Here is a 15,446-nt window from a genome sequence, read left to right as displayed (position 1 = left end):
GGGCACTGATGACGCGGAGGAGGAAACACGCCGCCAGCACCCACAGTGCCCCGAGCGGGAATCGAACCCAGGACCTTCTAGCTGTGAGGCGACAGCACTACCAACTGTGCCACCGTGCCCCTAATTATGCATCTTTAAAAAAGATATTGCTTGAAGGTTAATATCAACGGGACCATACAAAGCATCATATTTGAAAACAAAGTTAATCTGAGTATTTACCCATTTTGGGGCGGGAACCCCTTTTGATGTCTTAAACATTATAATTTTAGCTATTGAAAAATAGCAGATCTACAAGCTCATAGCCACCCGAGCTTGTAGGTCTGCTATTTTTTTTAATCTTGAAAATGTGGCTCAAATCTTTGAATATATATTCTTTCAGAGTGAACATTTTTAACTCAAATCTTTGCTTCTGAGACATTCCTGGAACAACCAATTACATAATTATCATGTTTGGGGTCCTTGACATGAAGTATTGAGCACCACTGATACAGAAACATGAGCTAGCGCTAGCTGTGACGGACAACGTTCAGACACAGGTGCTGTAACTGTTTGCACCTGGGTGTCTAAGTACCGGTACATACATGCGCATACTGTACATCAGTGTGGAATTCAGCCACGTATTATTTTACTCTGCAAACAAACGGACACCCGGTTGGGGCAAAAACAGAAGGAATACTCATGGGATGAATTGATGGCTCTAAGGCTGAAGGGCATGCAGCTAATCACTTAGTCATTTAGTTAGCTATATGGTAGATAAAGAACACCTAATGTTTAACAAGAGGCCTGCCTGGGTATTCAATTTAGAAGCTGTTGTTCAAATAAAGGCTGTCATTCTGGAGGCTCAATGGGCTAAAGCAAAAGCACATATCTCTGCTGTCGGGAGGAAACCTCATAACTCCAAAATGTAAACTTTTCAGGAAATAAAAAATATACCGTACATTTTTCTGGAAATTAAGAAAACCTTATATTTTTTTAAACAAAGCAATACAGCCTCATCAAAGTTGGTGTTGTAACTTTATATATTGTCAATTACTTCCATGAGAGTTCCATGAGAGGTGGCGGAGTTGCCTCAAACTAGTGAAAATAGCCGCTCTAAACGCTCACACTAATTCTTAATTCTTCTTATTATTATTATTATTCTTTTAATTTATGGAAATAAGCCCAGAGCATGGGTCGATTTCCGGTTTCGTCATCATAACGCGACGGCCTCGTCACCAGGTCCGCTATTTTACAAAACGACGAATTAAACACATAAAACCAATAGCAGGTATAGCGTATTTCGCATGGGGATTAAATAGCGTGTAAAACGGGTTATGCAGCTAAACTGGTTTTAAAAGGCAGGTTTTGAAATTCTGTAATGAGGCTAGAGAGAGCTATAAGGAATACTGGAACCAGCATGAACGATATAGGGAGGAAGTAGATGCTATCTGCATTGAACTCAAATGAGAAACAGTTTTGTACTCTGAGTAACTTGAGGCAACATGATAAACGGATGCACAGACCACATCCCCCCGGATGGGGTCATTTAAAGTGGGTTTATATGGTTTATGGCGTGGTGTGTGTGTGTGTGTGTGACTGTGTGTGTGTGTGACTGTGTGTGTGTGTGTGTGTGTGTGTGTGTGTGTGTGTGTGTGTGTGTGTGTGTGTGTGTGTGTGTGTGTGTGCGTGTCTGTGCTTGTGCATGTGAAAATAACGTGAATCATACCAAAAGATGAGAATTTAAGTCTTGCACGTTGTTGCTATGAGGAAATGTAAAAATGTACTCTGAAATCACTAAGGGGCTTCCTCAGTGATTTCAGAGTACATTTTTACATCTTACCAGTTCACGTTTACAGTACACTGTGTATATTCTTAAGGGGCATTATGGTCTACACATACTTTGCATAGCTTGAATTAAATTGAACTCATGGCACGTGGCCAGTAGTGAAACGTTTCCACACGAGCACCAAGGACTGGGGACACACCAGCAGCAGTAAACAAATTCCACATAAGGTCATGAATGATGCTGCTAGACGAGTTGGCCTGGTGCTGGTGATTTGGACTGTCTCAGCATTCTTCATCCGACCACAGAAATAAGTGGATATAAGTGGATACAGCAGAGAAACGGTGAGGCACAGGCAGAAAGAGGCTTCTGAAGACACTCAGGGACGGGTGACAGAGACGAGGAGGGAGAGAGAGAGAGAGAGAGAGAGAGAGAGAGAGAGAGAGAGAGACGTATGGAGAATGATAAAAAGAGTAGAGAGGTGGAGGGAGGAAGAGAGAGAGACAGACTGGGGCAGAGAGAAAGCACTAAGATAGGGAGCAGGCGAGGAGAACAATAGCAGAGACGAGAAGATTTTTTGACAGCCCTCACAGGCCAAATTCTCCCCAAAGATGATTCTAGTGTGTAACCGCCAGGCATTATTATGGAGTGCCTCAGAACACACAGGCTGTACTCCAGTCTCTGCTGAGAGGGGAAGAAAAAGCAATATGTGAAATAAAATAGCTGATCTACAAGCTCACAATGCGTCGCAACACGACACTTGTTGATGTGAATTGGCTATTTCTGGTATGTGACACTGGCGTGCAACTAGGTAGAACTCAGGCTTTAGGATTAGGGTTCAAAATGACCCCAAAAAGGTATAAAATTGCAAATATTGATGTACGAGTATGGAAATACAAAAGTATGCGTGTGTATGCGTGGCTATAGTGGCTACTAGTCACATTATAATTCACTGGCAAATTCTTAGAGCTCAGAAAATGGTCTGGGACAGACAGGGTCTGATAAAGATGAAAAGAGGGAGAGAGGGAAATATAGTGGATTTCAACTGGCTTTGTATTTGGGAAGGTAATTTCCCTCAGCCGTGAGATTGCCACCCCAAATCAGATAATTCTGTGCGTGCGCCAATGAAAGAGCAGGATGCAATGACTGAGAAAATAATCACTGAGCCTTCAGTCCCTTCACACACACACATGCAACCCGTGACCCGTCCCACAGACTCCCACTGGAAATGCACGTAACGCTCGCAAGGTTTTGAGTCATGTACAGAATTCACAATTGGCAAAGGACTTTGATCTGCCTGCGACAGTGACTGGCTCTCAGTTTGAGCTCAGCTGAAGTACTGTAGTTCAAATGTAAAAAGAAAATTTTAATAATAATAAAAAAGGAACTCTATGATCTTTTATGGTCTGTTTTCCACTTTCTTGAAAGTTTCTTCAAGTATCAACTGGCGTTCCTATTTTAGGCATGTCATTAGAGCCAATATTTTCAAGAAATGTTCCACTAGATTTCCAAATTTGCGAAAATAGCAGATCTACAAGTTCACACAACATGCCACGGCGGGGCGCGTTCCACGTTGCGAGCTTCAGGCTGGGCTAATGAAAGTCGCTGAGGGATACCGCCTTGTCACAAAATGATTAAATTAACTTTTCTTTGTGTCAAAGGTTGGTACTGGTTGCTGTTGCTGTTGGTACGAGTATTGTCTCGGAGTATTTTTCCGTTTCAAATGTGAAACCGGTGTCAGTCAAACCACAGCTAGGGCCCACGGCCTCTATAAACCTGCCTCTGTGGGAGCATTCGGAACCGTTTTCCCATCATCTGGCATCATTTAACCCGTGAAGTCATGCCGGATGTGGCATTGCTGCAGACTAAGGCTCATGTCTCATGAGGAAGTATGTCTGCTACCGTTGGCTGGAGGGGAACTGAGAAGTGAAATCAGAGCTCCTGCTTTTGGACACCTTGAACCCGTTCATCAGCTCCCTCCACATGGCTTTATTATAAGACCACCCAAATGGAAATGTCAGCAGTGCAGAACTGCATGGCTGAATAGTCGTCGGGACGGTCTCTCTACAAATTACCTCTAAATGTATTCGACTTAATTCCCTTAACGAGAGAGAGAGAGAATATCCTAGAAATAACAACAACGTCTATCTGCCAGACGTGTTCATTACCCTGTGGTTGGTTGGGTTGTCCTGTCTGCTTCACCACAGCACCGATCATTACTGAGGAATCTCTCTCCACAATTAGTGGTTTATAGCAAGAGTGTACAGTACACTGGATTTTAACCCATTCTGGGCGGGAACCCCCTTTTGGTGTTTTTTAAGCCATTGTGTTCCACTTTAGCTATTGAAAGATCTTTGAATATATATTCTTTCAGAGTGAATGTTTTTAACTAAAATCTTTGCTTCTGGGGGGGTCCCTGGAACAACATATTTCAGATGGGGGTCATCGGCCAAATGCAATTCTGGGGCACCTTGATATGAAATAGTTTGAGAACCACCGATATAGAAACATGGGTTTTTTCAGAAAACCGCCAGGATTTAGAAGACATTTGTAGGATCGTCCTTAGGTCTAAATGCGTTAAGCTGCAATAGTCAGGAACTTATGATGTAGTGGACTTCTAATCCTAAACAAAAATGACTGCACTCGATTTAACATGAATGCATACTGTATTTCGCTCTGGATAAAGGCTGTATGTGTCACATAATACACAGCCTTTTTGTCAGTGAGCAACTGTGACTACAGTTACACTATAGGCTTTTAGCTGGGCGATGTGGACAAAATCTAATATTTGTTTTAACAAAATATTACCTCTATCGATGTTGTGATAAAAATGATAACGTTTTGTTATTTTGAACGTAAGCCCTTAAAGGACCACTTCACCACTTTATCTTCATATAATTGGTCCTCACTAATTAAAAAATACAACAATTTTTTTCCTACTCAGTCTGACAGACACATAGGAGGGCTGTGGGCAGTTCAGAAACCCGTCCACCAGTGACGTCATCGTTAGGCAGATTTATTTTATTAAAATTTGTATTATTGTATGAACGATTGCTTCCATTTTCGCAACTTTTCAGGAAGAGAAATCCTGCAGTTTCTCTATTACTGTTTGTATTCCCCGCCATCGATGATGTCACTGGTGGACGAGTTGTATGAACTGCCCACAGCCCCCCCATGAGACATTATTTGCTACTGCTAGACGATATCTATTGTCATATCACAATATAATATTGATTTGCTGCCAAGCCATAGCCTAGACTACAAAATTAAGTATTCTGCCTAGCGATTCATTTATTTTGCAGTTAGCACTTAAAGAAGTCATGCGTAGTGTACGTTTGTGTAAAGTTGTGAAAACATCAAAATAATAGGTTGATAACCCTAACCCTGTAAATGTAAATGGAACAGGCTTAGCGGATGTACACCCCAGAAACAAATAGTGGTTTCCACGCATGAGTGAAGAACGGGCAGGTGCTTCTGTGTGCTCGACAAAATGGCTTTAGTCTTTTATTGCAACAGGGCAAACACACAACACCAGCAGCAAACATTGAATGAACTATAGCAGAGGGCAAAAAAATAATAATGAAAAAACACTATGTATATTGGGCTCAGTTGATTGTGTCTGTGTGTGTGTGAGTATTATTATTATTTTGTCAGCTTGTATATATTTTTTTAAATTATGTGCAGTACATCACATATTTTCATTAAGTAGTCTCTTGACAATCCCGTTCACCTGAAAGCTGCCAGACAAGAGTATGTGTTCTGGTAGTACGGCCGACATAGCAGCATCACTCTCACTGCCGTGCAGTAGGCGCCGTTGATGAACCCCGAGGACAGGCCGCGGACCGCGGGAGCCGTGGCCGCCCGCCACAGCGTGCGTATGTCCTTGGCGTGCCCGTGCGACGTGATCATGCGGTTGTAGATGCACGGGTGGTACGGGGCCTTGCCCTCGCCCGAAATGTACGCGTGCTCCTCGGGGTAGACGCCCATGGCGTTGGCGCAGATCCCCATGAAGACGTCGTCGATGTACATGGAGGAGTTGAGCCGCAGCGTGGCCTGGTAGATCTTGGCCGCCACGTCCCCCGACACCACGTACCCCGCGCCCGCCGTGTAGTCCGGGTAGGAGGGCCAGGGGTACAGCTCGTACGGGACGTGGTATTTGCTGTCTCTGCGGCGGTTGGGCGGCGCTCCCCGGTGCACGTGCCCCACCCACAGGTTCCTGGCCCCCGCCTCGGTGCTCAGGAGACCCCGCAGGTACCGGACCAGGTTGGGCATGTGCACGAAAATGTCGTCGTCCGCCGTCATGAAAAAGCGCGCGTGGCGGCAGTGCTTGTGCGTCCAGTGGAACTGCAGGATCAGCTTGGCGGTCAGGTTGTGGAAGGTGTCCGCGAAGTCCTGCTGGATCAGGTCCCCGTGCGTCCAGTCCTCCTGGACGAGGGCCCTCTGCACCGCGGCCCGGCGCTCCGCGTCCGGGTGCACGCCCAGGGCGAACACCACCCGCACGCTCTCCCGCGCCTCCCGCCAGACGTACGTCTCGTTGCCCCACGTGTCCCGGACCGCCTGGCGCCGCTCGAAGCTCTCCGGCGACGACTTCACGAACAGCACCAGGAGCACGTCGTCCCACGGGCGTCCGCTGCCGCCGGCCCCGCATTTGTCCGCGTGGTTGATGAGGTAAGGGTGGCTCACCGCCGTGGCCCCGTCGCCCTCCGCCGCGGGGCCGTGGCGCGGGTCGGGGTTAATGGCGAGGGAGGTGTTGATGAAGTCGTAGCTGTTGATCAGGTAGCGGTAGGTGTAGGACCTCACGTGGCTCACCACGTGGTGGTCCAGCTGCTCCCAGCACACCATCACCATGCACAGCAGCAGGCCGGTGGTCAGCAGCTGCACGCACTGACACTTGCGGATGCGGCGGAAGTTAATGAACATGGCTGCGGCCGCCGGTGAGCCACAGGCGCCGCTGCGATTATAACCTTGCCCTTTTTCCCCGTTCTCGCAGTCGCTTTATTCTTATTCCGCTGGTTCGAGTCTCTTCTCTCCTTCTCGTCGGGCTTTCTTTTCGATTCTATGTCCTTCCCTCCTTTCCGTCTGCTCTGCTTCTCCTGACTGTAATGTCCTTACTTTATCTTCTTCTTACCTATACAGTAGCTTATCTATTTCCTCTCACATATTGTCCTGGTCTCTCCCTAGGCTCCCATCCATCCCGTTGTGTGATGGTGTTTGCTCTGTTGTTGTCAAGTCCAGTAGGCCTTTGTCAGACTTTCCAGCAGAGGTATGGCTCCGTCACTGAGCTTCCTCCACTCTGTCAGTGAGAGCCTGTGTTCCCTCATAGTGAAATAGTGGAAAACCCAACTCGTGCTGTCCTTCAGTTGAAAAACTGGTCCCTCCTCGCGCGTAGAACCAGTTTACAGTACTTCCCAAAAAGTATCTTCTGCTTCTGTATTTGCTCTCTCCGTCTGTCCTCCTCCAGTCCTTCTCTGCCTCTCATCAGTGCGTTGCCGGTGGTGGCGTGATGGTGTGAGACCTCATTGGATCTGTGGAAGACAGAAAGACATTGAGAACGATGCACTGTGATGCTAGGGATTTGTTTCATATGTCGGTTAAACATTTTAAAGTGGAATAGCACCTCAGTCCATTTGAGGAGTAATACCTTAACGTCATTGCGATGGCAAGCACAGATAAAGCTTTGTCTCTGTGGCATACCGTACATACATAGCATTTCTTTATAGAGCAGAAAGAGTGATGACCGTTATGTATTCTAACATCTTAAACGAGTGACGGGTCTGGGGACGTGTACCCAGAGTGAGCAAAGTGAGTGGGACTTTACAAGAAAGGACAAAATGCTTCGGCTATCCGTAGTGATGCCCACGTTTACTAAAGCTTATTGGACTGTTGAAAACCAAGGAATTTGGAAATGTTCAATAGACCATGACTGATTGTATTAATGAAATGTTATCCCATTTGACGACAAACATTAAAAGCATTGTCTTGCATGGTCTACTCTGTTTCTTCTCCACAACAACAGAAACGGGAAAAGTTAAACGTGCAGGGCATGGACAGTAAATGATCTTGGCTCCTGCAGCAGACCCAATGTGCTCACAGAGAAGAAACTATTCAAACTATTTGACTATTCAAACTATCTTGTAACTGTGATCCTGCAGGGGGGGGGGGGGGTGTCACCCGTCACATTGCTGCCGTCCACTTTTAGTTTAAAGTGTCAACAACCCTGGACAGCTGAACGTGATGTCTGATCATGCTGACTGTCCTGAAATAGCCCACTGTTTTAGACTGCTGTCGGACCAGTTAGGCGGAGAAACAGCCCCTCGGGGGGGAATAACGGATAAACCTGCTATCTGCCCCATTTGGAGCCGCGTGACTCTGTTTATCAACGATAAGCTATCTGTTCAAACGTTCAGAAAACACCCCACGTGTGGGCGCACCTCTCTCTCTCTCTCTCTCTCTCAATCCAAGAACACAAAAAAACACACAAACACAAAGGTACACAGAAAAACAGCTTACACAACAAACTACAACAATACAGCATTTTTCAAGTTAAGTGCAAGGCAAGGCAGGAAAAGAGCAGGAGACATGACTCTCAATATACAGCAGATATATGACATTATTTGTCACAGGCCCGGCCTGCATCCAGCCCTCGCTCACACAGCATACCATTTGACACAGTTTTCGATATTGAAAAGAAATGTATTTGTGTGAAGGCAGATCGTAAGGGGTGCCACTTGTTTGCAGTCCTAAATCCACCCTTTAGTGGTTACAGAATAATGTTATGAGTACAGCTGACTTGGGCCCTTTCCCAGACCTTGTGCCTCCTCCACTCTGTCAGATTGTTTTTGATTTAAGCTAGCGACAGTTTACCCTGCAGTTGCAGAGTGCTGACCACACACTACGATGCTTCATGAGCCATGTAACCAGTGGTCTAATAAATAGCCAGTGGAAGACTTTCAATTATGTGTTTTACTGTAGAACATTGAATTTACAGTGTTCTTTTCTATGTACTCATTCAGCAGCAGTGGTTCAGTAACACTGCTCAGTGAAAACGTACATTTAGCCCATCTTCTCCCCCTAAAATATATAAACACATTGTAAGTATAACATAAGGTCTGTGTTTAGAATCAACAATTCTATCATAATTGTGTATTCAAATAAAGGTCTTTTAAGGATTCCAAGCTCGTAGAGGTCCCAGTTTGTGTTCCAGGGTTAAGCCTTATTTATCCGTCTCATCTAAAATAACACATTATGTTTAAGCTAACAACTCAATCTATCATGTTAAATTAGGCTTTAGGCAAGGGATTGGCATAATATAAATGTGGCCTTAGGCCAATTTCTGTCTTAAGTTGTTAGATTGCGAGCCAGCAACACAGTCAATTTAGGAACTGTAAAAATGCAACAAACCAATGTTTATCCAATCAGAACTATAGTAACTATAAAAGTTAAATAAACGTGTGGTATTATTATGATGTGCCTGTGTCAAATATTACAGGTGCAGATAGGAATGGCAGTCGTTTTGTGCCGGACCCATATGCTATACCAATCGGACATTATTTACGTTATTTATTCAGATATTTGAAATTATTTGCAAAAACATTGGTCCGGGGGCCAGATATTATTGCTAGCAGAGCCTATCGCCCGCCACTGCTTTAGGTTTTGGATGTGCAAAATAATATTACCCCCAACCACAATATCCTGGTGTGGCCCTACTACATCTACACATAAACATCCTATCGACCATGTTTTCTATGTCCTCTCCACGTGTTTGACTCACTTTAAGGCTGGATTAACGTAAATGCAGACCCAGCGCAAAGCATCATAATAGAGGGGCTTTTCATGTGGCAGCAGAGACCCTCACGGTGAAAGTTGCTGATGTCTGTGTAAACGTCACACAATGGGCTGAACACATCTTTTTTTTCTCCCCCCGGCATACTTTTACACTGAACATGGGGGGTTACCCAACAATGGGCCGCACTGACACGCTGCTAAGCCCTGCCGCGGAGAGCTGTGTCCTGTGACCACAGGCGGCATGAGACCTGCATCCACTGGCTAGCTGTCTGTCTCTGGATAGACTGAGACCTGCATCCACTGGCTAGCTGTCTGTCTCTGGATAGACTGAGACCTGCATCCACTGGCTAGCTGTCTGTCTCTGGACAGACTGAGACCTGCATCCACTGGCTAGCTGTCTGTCTCTGGACAGACTGAGACCTGCATCCACTGGCTAGCTGTCTGTCTCTGGACAGACTGAGACCTGCATCCACTGGCTAGCTGTCTGTCTCTGGACAGACTGAGACCTGCATCCACTGACTAGCTGTCTGTCTCTGGATAGGCTGAGACCATCCACTGACTAGCTGTCTGTCTCTGGATAGACTGAGACCATCCACTGACTAGCTGTCTGTCTCTGGATAGACTGAGACCATCCACTGACTAGCTGTCTGTCTCTGGATAGACTGAGACCATCCACTGGCTAGCTGTCTGTCTCTGGATAGACTGAGACCATCCACTGACTAGCTGTCTGTCTCTGGATAGACTGAGACCATCCACTGACTAGCTGTCTGTCTCTGGATAGACTGAGACCATCCACTGACTAGCTGTCTGTCTCTGGATAGGCTGTCTCTGGATAGACTGTCTCTGGATAGGCTGTCTCTGGATAGGCATTCCACTCATTTTCAACATTTTACTGTCATTAATATACCTTAGAGCTGCTGTGAGGAAGTCATAAAAAGTCCCCCCCCCCCCCTTCTGTGTTTCCTAGAACTAGAGGTCTGAAAAAAAATCATTAACATGGTAAATCACATCTCGATGACATCATCAAGATGTGATTCGCCATGTTAATGATTTTTTTTTCAGATTGTATTATTATTTCCAAACAACAGCTCTAAGGTATATTAATGACATAGTAAAATGTTGAAAATGAGTGCTTTCCCCTTACAAGGAGAGTTTCCTTTTTTGGGTGAGCGGTAGATGTTTGGTTCCCCGTGCGGAAGACCTGGGTTCGAAACTAGGCCGTTTACATACTGTAGGCACATGTATCAAGAGTGCTATTCATTTCTATTCATCTCTCTCTCTCTCACACACACACACACACACACACACACACACACACACACACACACACACACACACACACACACACACACACACACACACACACACACACACACACACACACACACACACACACACACACACACACACACACACACACACACACACACACACACTCTAGTGTACATATAGACAGACACAGAAGATTTGCGTTTGCTCCAGTACCTTCCTTCTGGCTGCGTTCCATGTGACCTACATGATTTATTGTGAATATACCCAAGGGCTTTTTTTTTAAGCTTAGAACGTTTTGTTATAGACACCAAAAATGTGCTCAGATTGAATTAGTGTGTTCCGTGCTATAAGAGAAAAATTGGATTCCAGAACCACATAAACGTGCGTTCTTCATCTTCAACCAGTCACACTATGAATAAGCACTTCTCTGTTGTTGATCTGAATGAAGAAGTGTCAGATCCAGGTGGCCTTGGTGGGTGGAATGCCCACTATAGATTAAACCACCAACAGCCACTTTGTTCACTTTCTATGTTCCATTTTCTGATCTACTTCTAATCACTTGATTTCACTCGGACATACAAATGTAACCAAATGGATTCCAAGGGCCATTGTGTCACATTTGTGCACCGTTAAGAGTTACACATAGATGAATGAGGATTGTATTGTGTATCTTGTCCCAGAAACCCCATAATAATAATAATAATAATACATTTTATTTATAATGCACTTTTGAAGTGCTACAAAGCAGAAATATTTAAAAGGAAAATGAGAATAAAAACAATTAATTCATTCTGTGATCACCTAAACAGCCTAAAGGTTATACAAAAAAAAACACACTTGGCATCTTAAACGTCCAACTAGGCAAATGCCTTGTTAAAAAGGTGAGAAGACTGTTATTCTTAGATCAGATTTTGTAGAGAAGTTGCCTATATTTTAGAAAGAGAGGATCAGGGAAAATGAAAACAATGAGCTCAATTAACCAATATGAATGCATTAATTAGGTTAAAGTAATACTTGTAAAATTATACGATCACTTAATCAACTCCACTCAATCATTTGAATGGTGTTATCCCTATAGTTTATCACGCCTTTGTATTGAAATATTTAAGGAATGCAGAATATCTTTGTCATTTATATGGGTAGAAGTTTACAGACAGACAGTGTTAAGATATTGTGAAAGCTTGTGAAATTAACTAACTTCCAGAGATTATGAAATATTGTGACCTTAACTAACTTCCAGTTCTATTTTAAAAATACAGTCCACTACTTTTGTGTCTTTATGTCAAAATACTGTATGTCTTATTGTCTAACTGACACTATGGTTTACTATATAAGTTGGGCTTCCACCTGTGGCCAATCACTTAAGTTTATACTTATACGCAAAAAGACCGATAAGGTGCAGTATGTTAATCTCAAGCAGAAGAGGAACGAAGTTTTATTTTTAATAAGATATGATCATTGCTCATCAATAGACCACACATACTTACGCAGTGTCTATTGTATAACTCTGAGAAAAGGACATTTGACAGTTTATGACTCGACATCCAGACTGGATATGAAGTTATTCAGTCTTGCATTTGAGCTCTTTCAGCAGGGGCTGTGTTTTAGCGAGCACATGTGGCAATGAAGTTAACATTTTTGCGTTCTAGGTGCTAAATTGTAGACGCGACCGGCCACTGCACGCTAGACATTGCAAACATTGTACCTCTGGCAACCAGTTAAAGAGTAGGTGAAACAGCAGATAGCCAGGAGACCGCAAGAGATTGAATTTGCTGATTAGTTTCATGAAAGGGTGTTGTCCCTATCTCTCTTCTTTCTTGCCCTGCTCTCTCTCTCTCTTTCTCTCTCTCTCTCTCCACTCATAATGTCTGTGCTGAGTCCAGGGCTAGCTGACATCGCCTCAGAGGCTATATGGCTGTAAAAAGCTTGTGTGAATTCTGCTGCTGGCTTGACAGCCGTTCGACAGAGGCACAGTGAGGAGCTCTGTGCTCAGAGCTCAGGGAGTGTTTACCTGTCTGTGTTAATCATCCTCACACTACCTTCCCCTGTCCCCCTCTCCCTTCACCGCCCAACATTTACACACACACACACACACACACACACAGTCTCACACACACACACACACACACACACACACACACACAGTCACACAGTCACACACACACACACACACACACACACACACACACACACACACACACACACACACACACACACACGTGTTGCTTCTCGCTTACCTGCCAAGCTGCACGCAGTTCCATCCCACATGATTAGACGGCAGTTATGTTGTACTCTGTTGAACGCATATCTCTCCTGTAAATGGTCACTAGTATCTGTGTCACTGTAATCCAAGCTTCTCCTCCTCATTGATCATCTCTTAGTACTAGTTTCCCTCATGTCAGCACCAGCCAGGCAGAGGACAGCATGTTTCCAAACTGTTGCACTCTGCCCTTTCTGTCTACTACTACCAGGGAGAGAGAGAGAGAGAGAGAGAGGGAGGGAGGGAGGGAGGGAGGTGACAATTGGGAGGAACCATTCTACTTGAGAGGGAGGGTCCCCTATGATCTATTCTACCCCATGTACCTTGGCCTGCCTGTCAGTGTCGCGAGCCCCACCTCCTCTCCATCTCTCCCTCCCTCCCTCCATCCTGCCCTTCCTCCTGTGGCTGGTTATCCAGCTATGCTGTAGTACAGGAGAAGAGGGGAGTGGTCGGTTCGGCTTCTTCTGGGAAGTTTAAGAGTCCGTCTCAGCGGTGGCAGCCTGGGGGAAGGGTTGTGGGGTTTTTCCACTGGCATAGTGATTATAGTACTCACTATAACGGTACTTTGGGCTTATTAAACCACTTTGACCTGAGACCGATTCTACAAGTGTCTTCTAAATTATGACAGTTTTCTGAAAAATGTTTCTGTGTTAGTCGTTCTCAAACATTTTCATGTCAAGGAAATGTCAGAAGCAAAGATTTGAGTTAAAAATGTTCGCTCTGAAAGAATGTAATATATTCCAAGATTTGCACTACATTTTCACGATTAAAAAAAAATAGCAGACCTACAAGCTCGAGCTTGTATTTTTCAAGAGCTAAAGGGATTACCGCCCCAAAATGGGTTAAACCTTAGGGACAAACACAGACTTAAGCATGTCGTTCATTCAGTGGCTTTTGTTTGTAGGCAAGGCAAGGCAATTTTATTTATATAGCACCTTTCATACACAAGGCAATTCAAAGTGCTTTACAGAAAATCAAAACAAATACAGAGTGCAACAGTGCATTTAAAATGAATACAGATTATAATAGATACAATAAAGTCTTTATCTTTTATCTTTAATGCCGTCGGACACAAACAGAAGCCGTTCAGAAGGCTGCATCAGGGGAAAGATGTATCAGTATTAAGTGGAAGGCATTTGGACGTTTGACATTTACCTTGGCTGGCTGGCGTACGATAACAAACACAGCTGTGCGTTGTGTCCACATCATAGAACACTAACAATGGCTCAGAACTTGCAACAATATGATTCATAGTTTTAATCAGGTTCTCTTCTGAAATTTCACAGGTGAAACAAGCACCTTTTGAGCAAAACATTATTCAAGGGCAATCAACGGTGGGACTTTGGAATGTGTATGTGCCACATATCAGGTGCTCCACACAACCTATGCAATAAAGCCATTAACGCTGGCCGTTGTCTCTGTGTGTGTGTGTGTGTGTGTGTGTGTGTGTGTGTGTGTGTGTGTGTGTGTGTGTGTGTGTGTGTGTGTGTGTGTGTGTGTGTGTGTGTGTGTGTGTGTGTGTGTGTGTGTGTGTGTGTGTGTGTGTGTGTGACACACGTGTACTGTATGTTATATGATATCACGTGCAGTGTTCATGTGTGCATATGATTATCTATATGACTGCGGCATGTTGTGTGTGGTTGTAGTCTCTCAAGCTATCTCTTCCACGGTCTTGAAACGCAGTTGAGAAGCAGAAGCTATGCGGAATCAGAAGTTATGTCATATTTAATCGGAAACGCTTATTTCAAAGTGTCAGTGATGTCATGGACTGGACTACATGTGGTCTCCATAGACGTATATAAAGGCTAGATGGCTCAAGGCGGAGTCTCTGACATACCGGTCTTGCCTCGGGCTACAGTACAGCAAAAACGTATATATGTAATTGGCCGCCGACCACCATCTGAAAATGTTGTTCAAAGAACCCCCCAGAAGCAAAAATATGAGTTAAAAACATTTGCTGTGAAAGAATATATATAAAGATTTGCGCCAAATTTTCACGATTAAAAAAAAAAATAGCAGATCTACAAGCTCGTAGCGCAGCATCCACGAGCTTGTAGATCTGCTATTTTTTGACGGCTAAAGTTTAAAATAATGGTTCAAGTGGTTAAAAGCTATATGGCTTTTAATCCCACATGATTCAAGCCTTATCTAAACCGACACAGACGCACGTGTCTGTGTCCGTTTAGATAAGGATTGTTTAGATAAGGATAAAGAAAACTTTAATAATAATAAAACTTAACTAATATTTTGAGGAATTTGTACTTTACTTTTACGAGTATTTACAATTTACGATGCTTTCACTTCTACTACAATAGAGGGTGTGCGAGTGACATCATCATCGTACCCACAAGTTATGCGGGAATGCCT

At 44.3% G+C, this 15,446-nt stretch overlaps 2 protein-coding genes across 12 annotated transcripts in view; one reads left to right on the top strand and one right to left on the bottom strand.

The window, feature by feature from the left end:
* mcf2l2 (MCF.2 cell line derived transforming sequence-like 2) overlaps positions 1-15,446 on the top strand; it is a gene marked incomplete at its 3' end in the record, with an annotated part of 122,008 nt that overhangs the window by 52,849 nt on the left and 53,713 nt on the right. The window lies entirely within an intron of this gene.
* On the bottom strand, positions 5,245-13,449 carry b3gnt5a (UDP-GlcNAc:betaGal beta-1,3-N-acetylglucosaminyltransferase 5a). Its single transcript, XM_080771245.1, has 2 exons — positions 13,057-13,449; positions 5,245-7,287 (listed from the first exon to the last, which is right to left on the bottom strand). The coding sequence occupies exon 2, from the start codon at positions 6,680-6,682 to the stop codon at positions 5,489-5,491; it is 1,194 nt and encodes a 397-aa protein (XP_080627371.1). The 5' UTR covers positions 6,683-7,287; positions 13,057-13,449; the 3' UTR covers positions 5,245-5,488.

Source organism: Protomyctophum bolini, assembly GCF_963924005.1.
Source record: "Protomyctophum bolini genome assembly, chromosome: 8".
NCBI classification, from domain to species: domain Eukaryota; kingdom Metazoa; phylum Chordata; class Actinopteri; order Myctophiformes; family Myctophidae; genus Protomyctophum; species Protomyctophum bolini.
This window is presented reverse-complemented; position numbering and strand designations above follow the sequence as displayed.

Excerpts from the sequence above, each read along its gene's own strand:
- b3gnt5a (XM_080771245.1), bottom strand. The coding sequence starts at position 6,682 with ATGTTCATTAACTTCCGCCGCATCCGCAAGTGTCAGTGCGTGCAGCTG.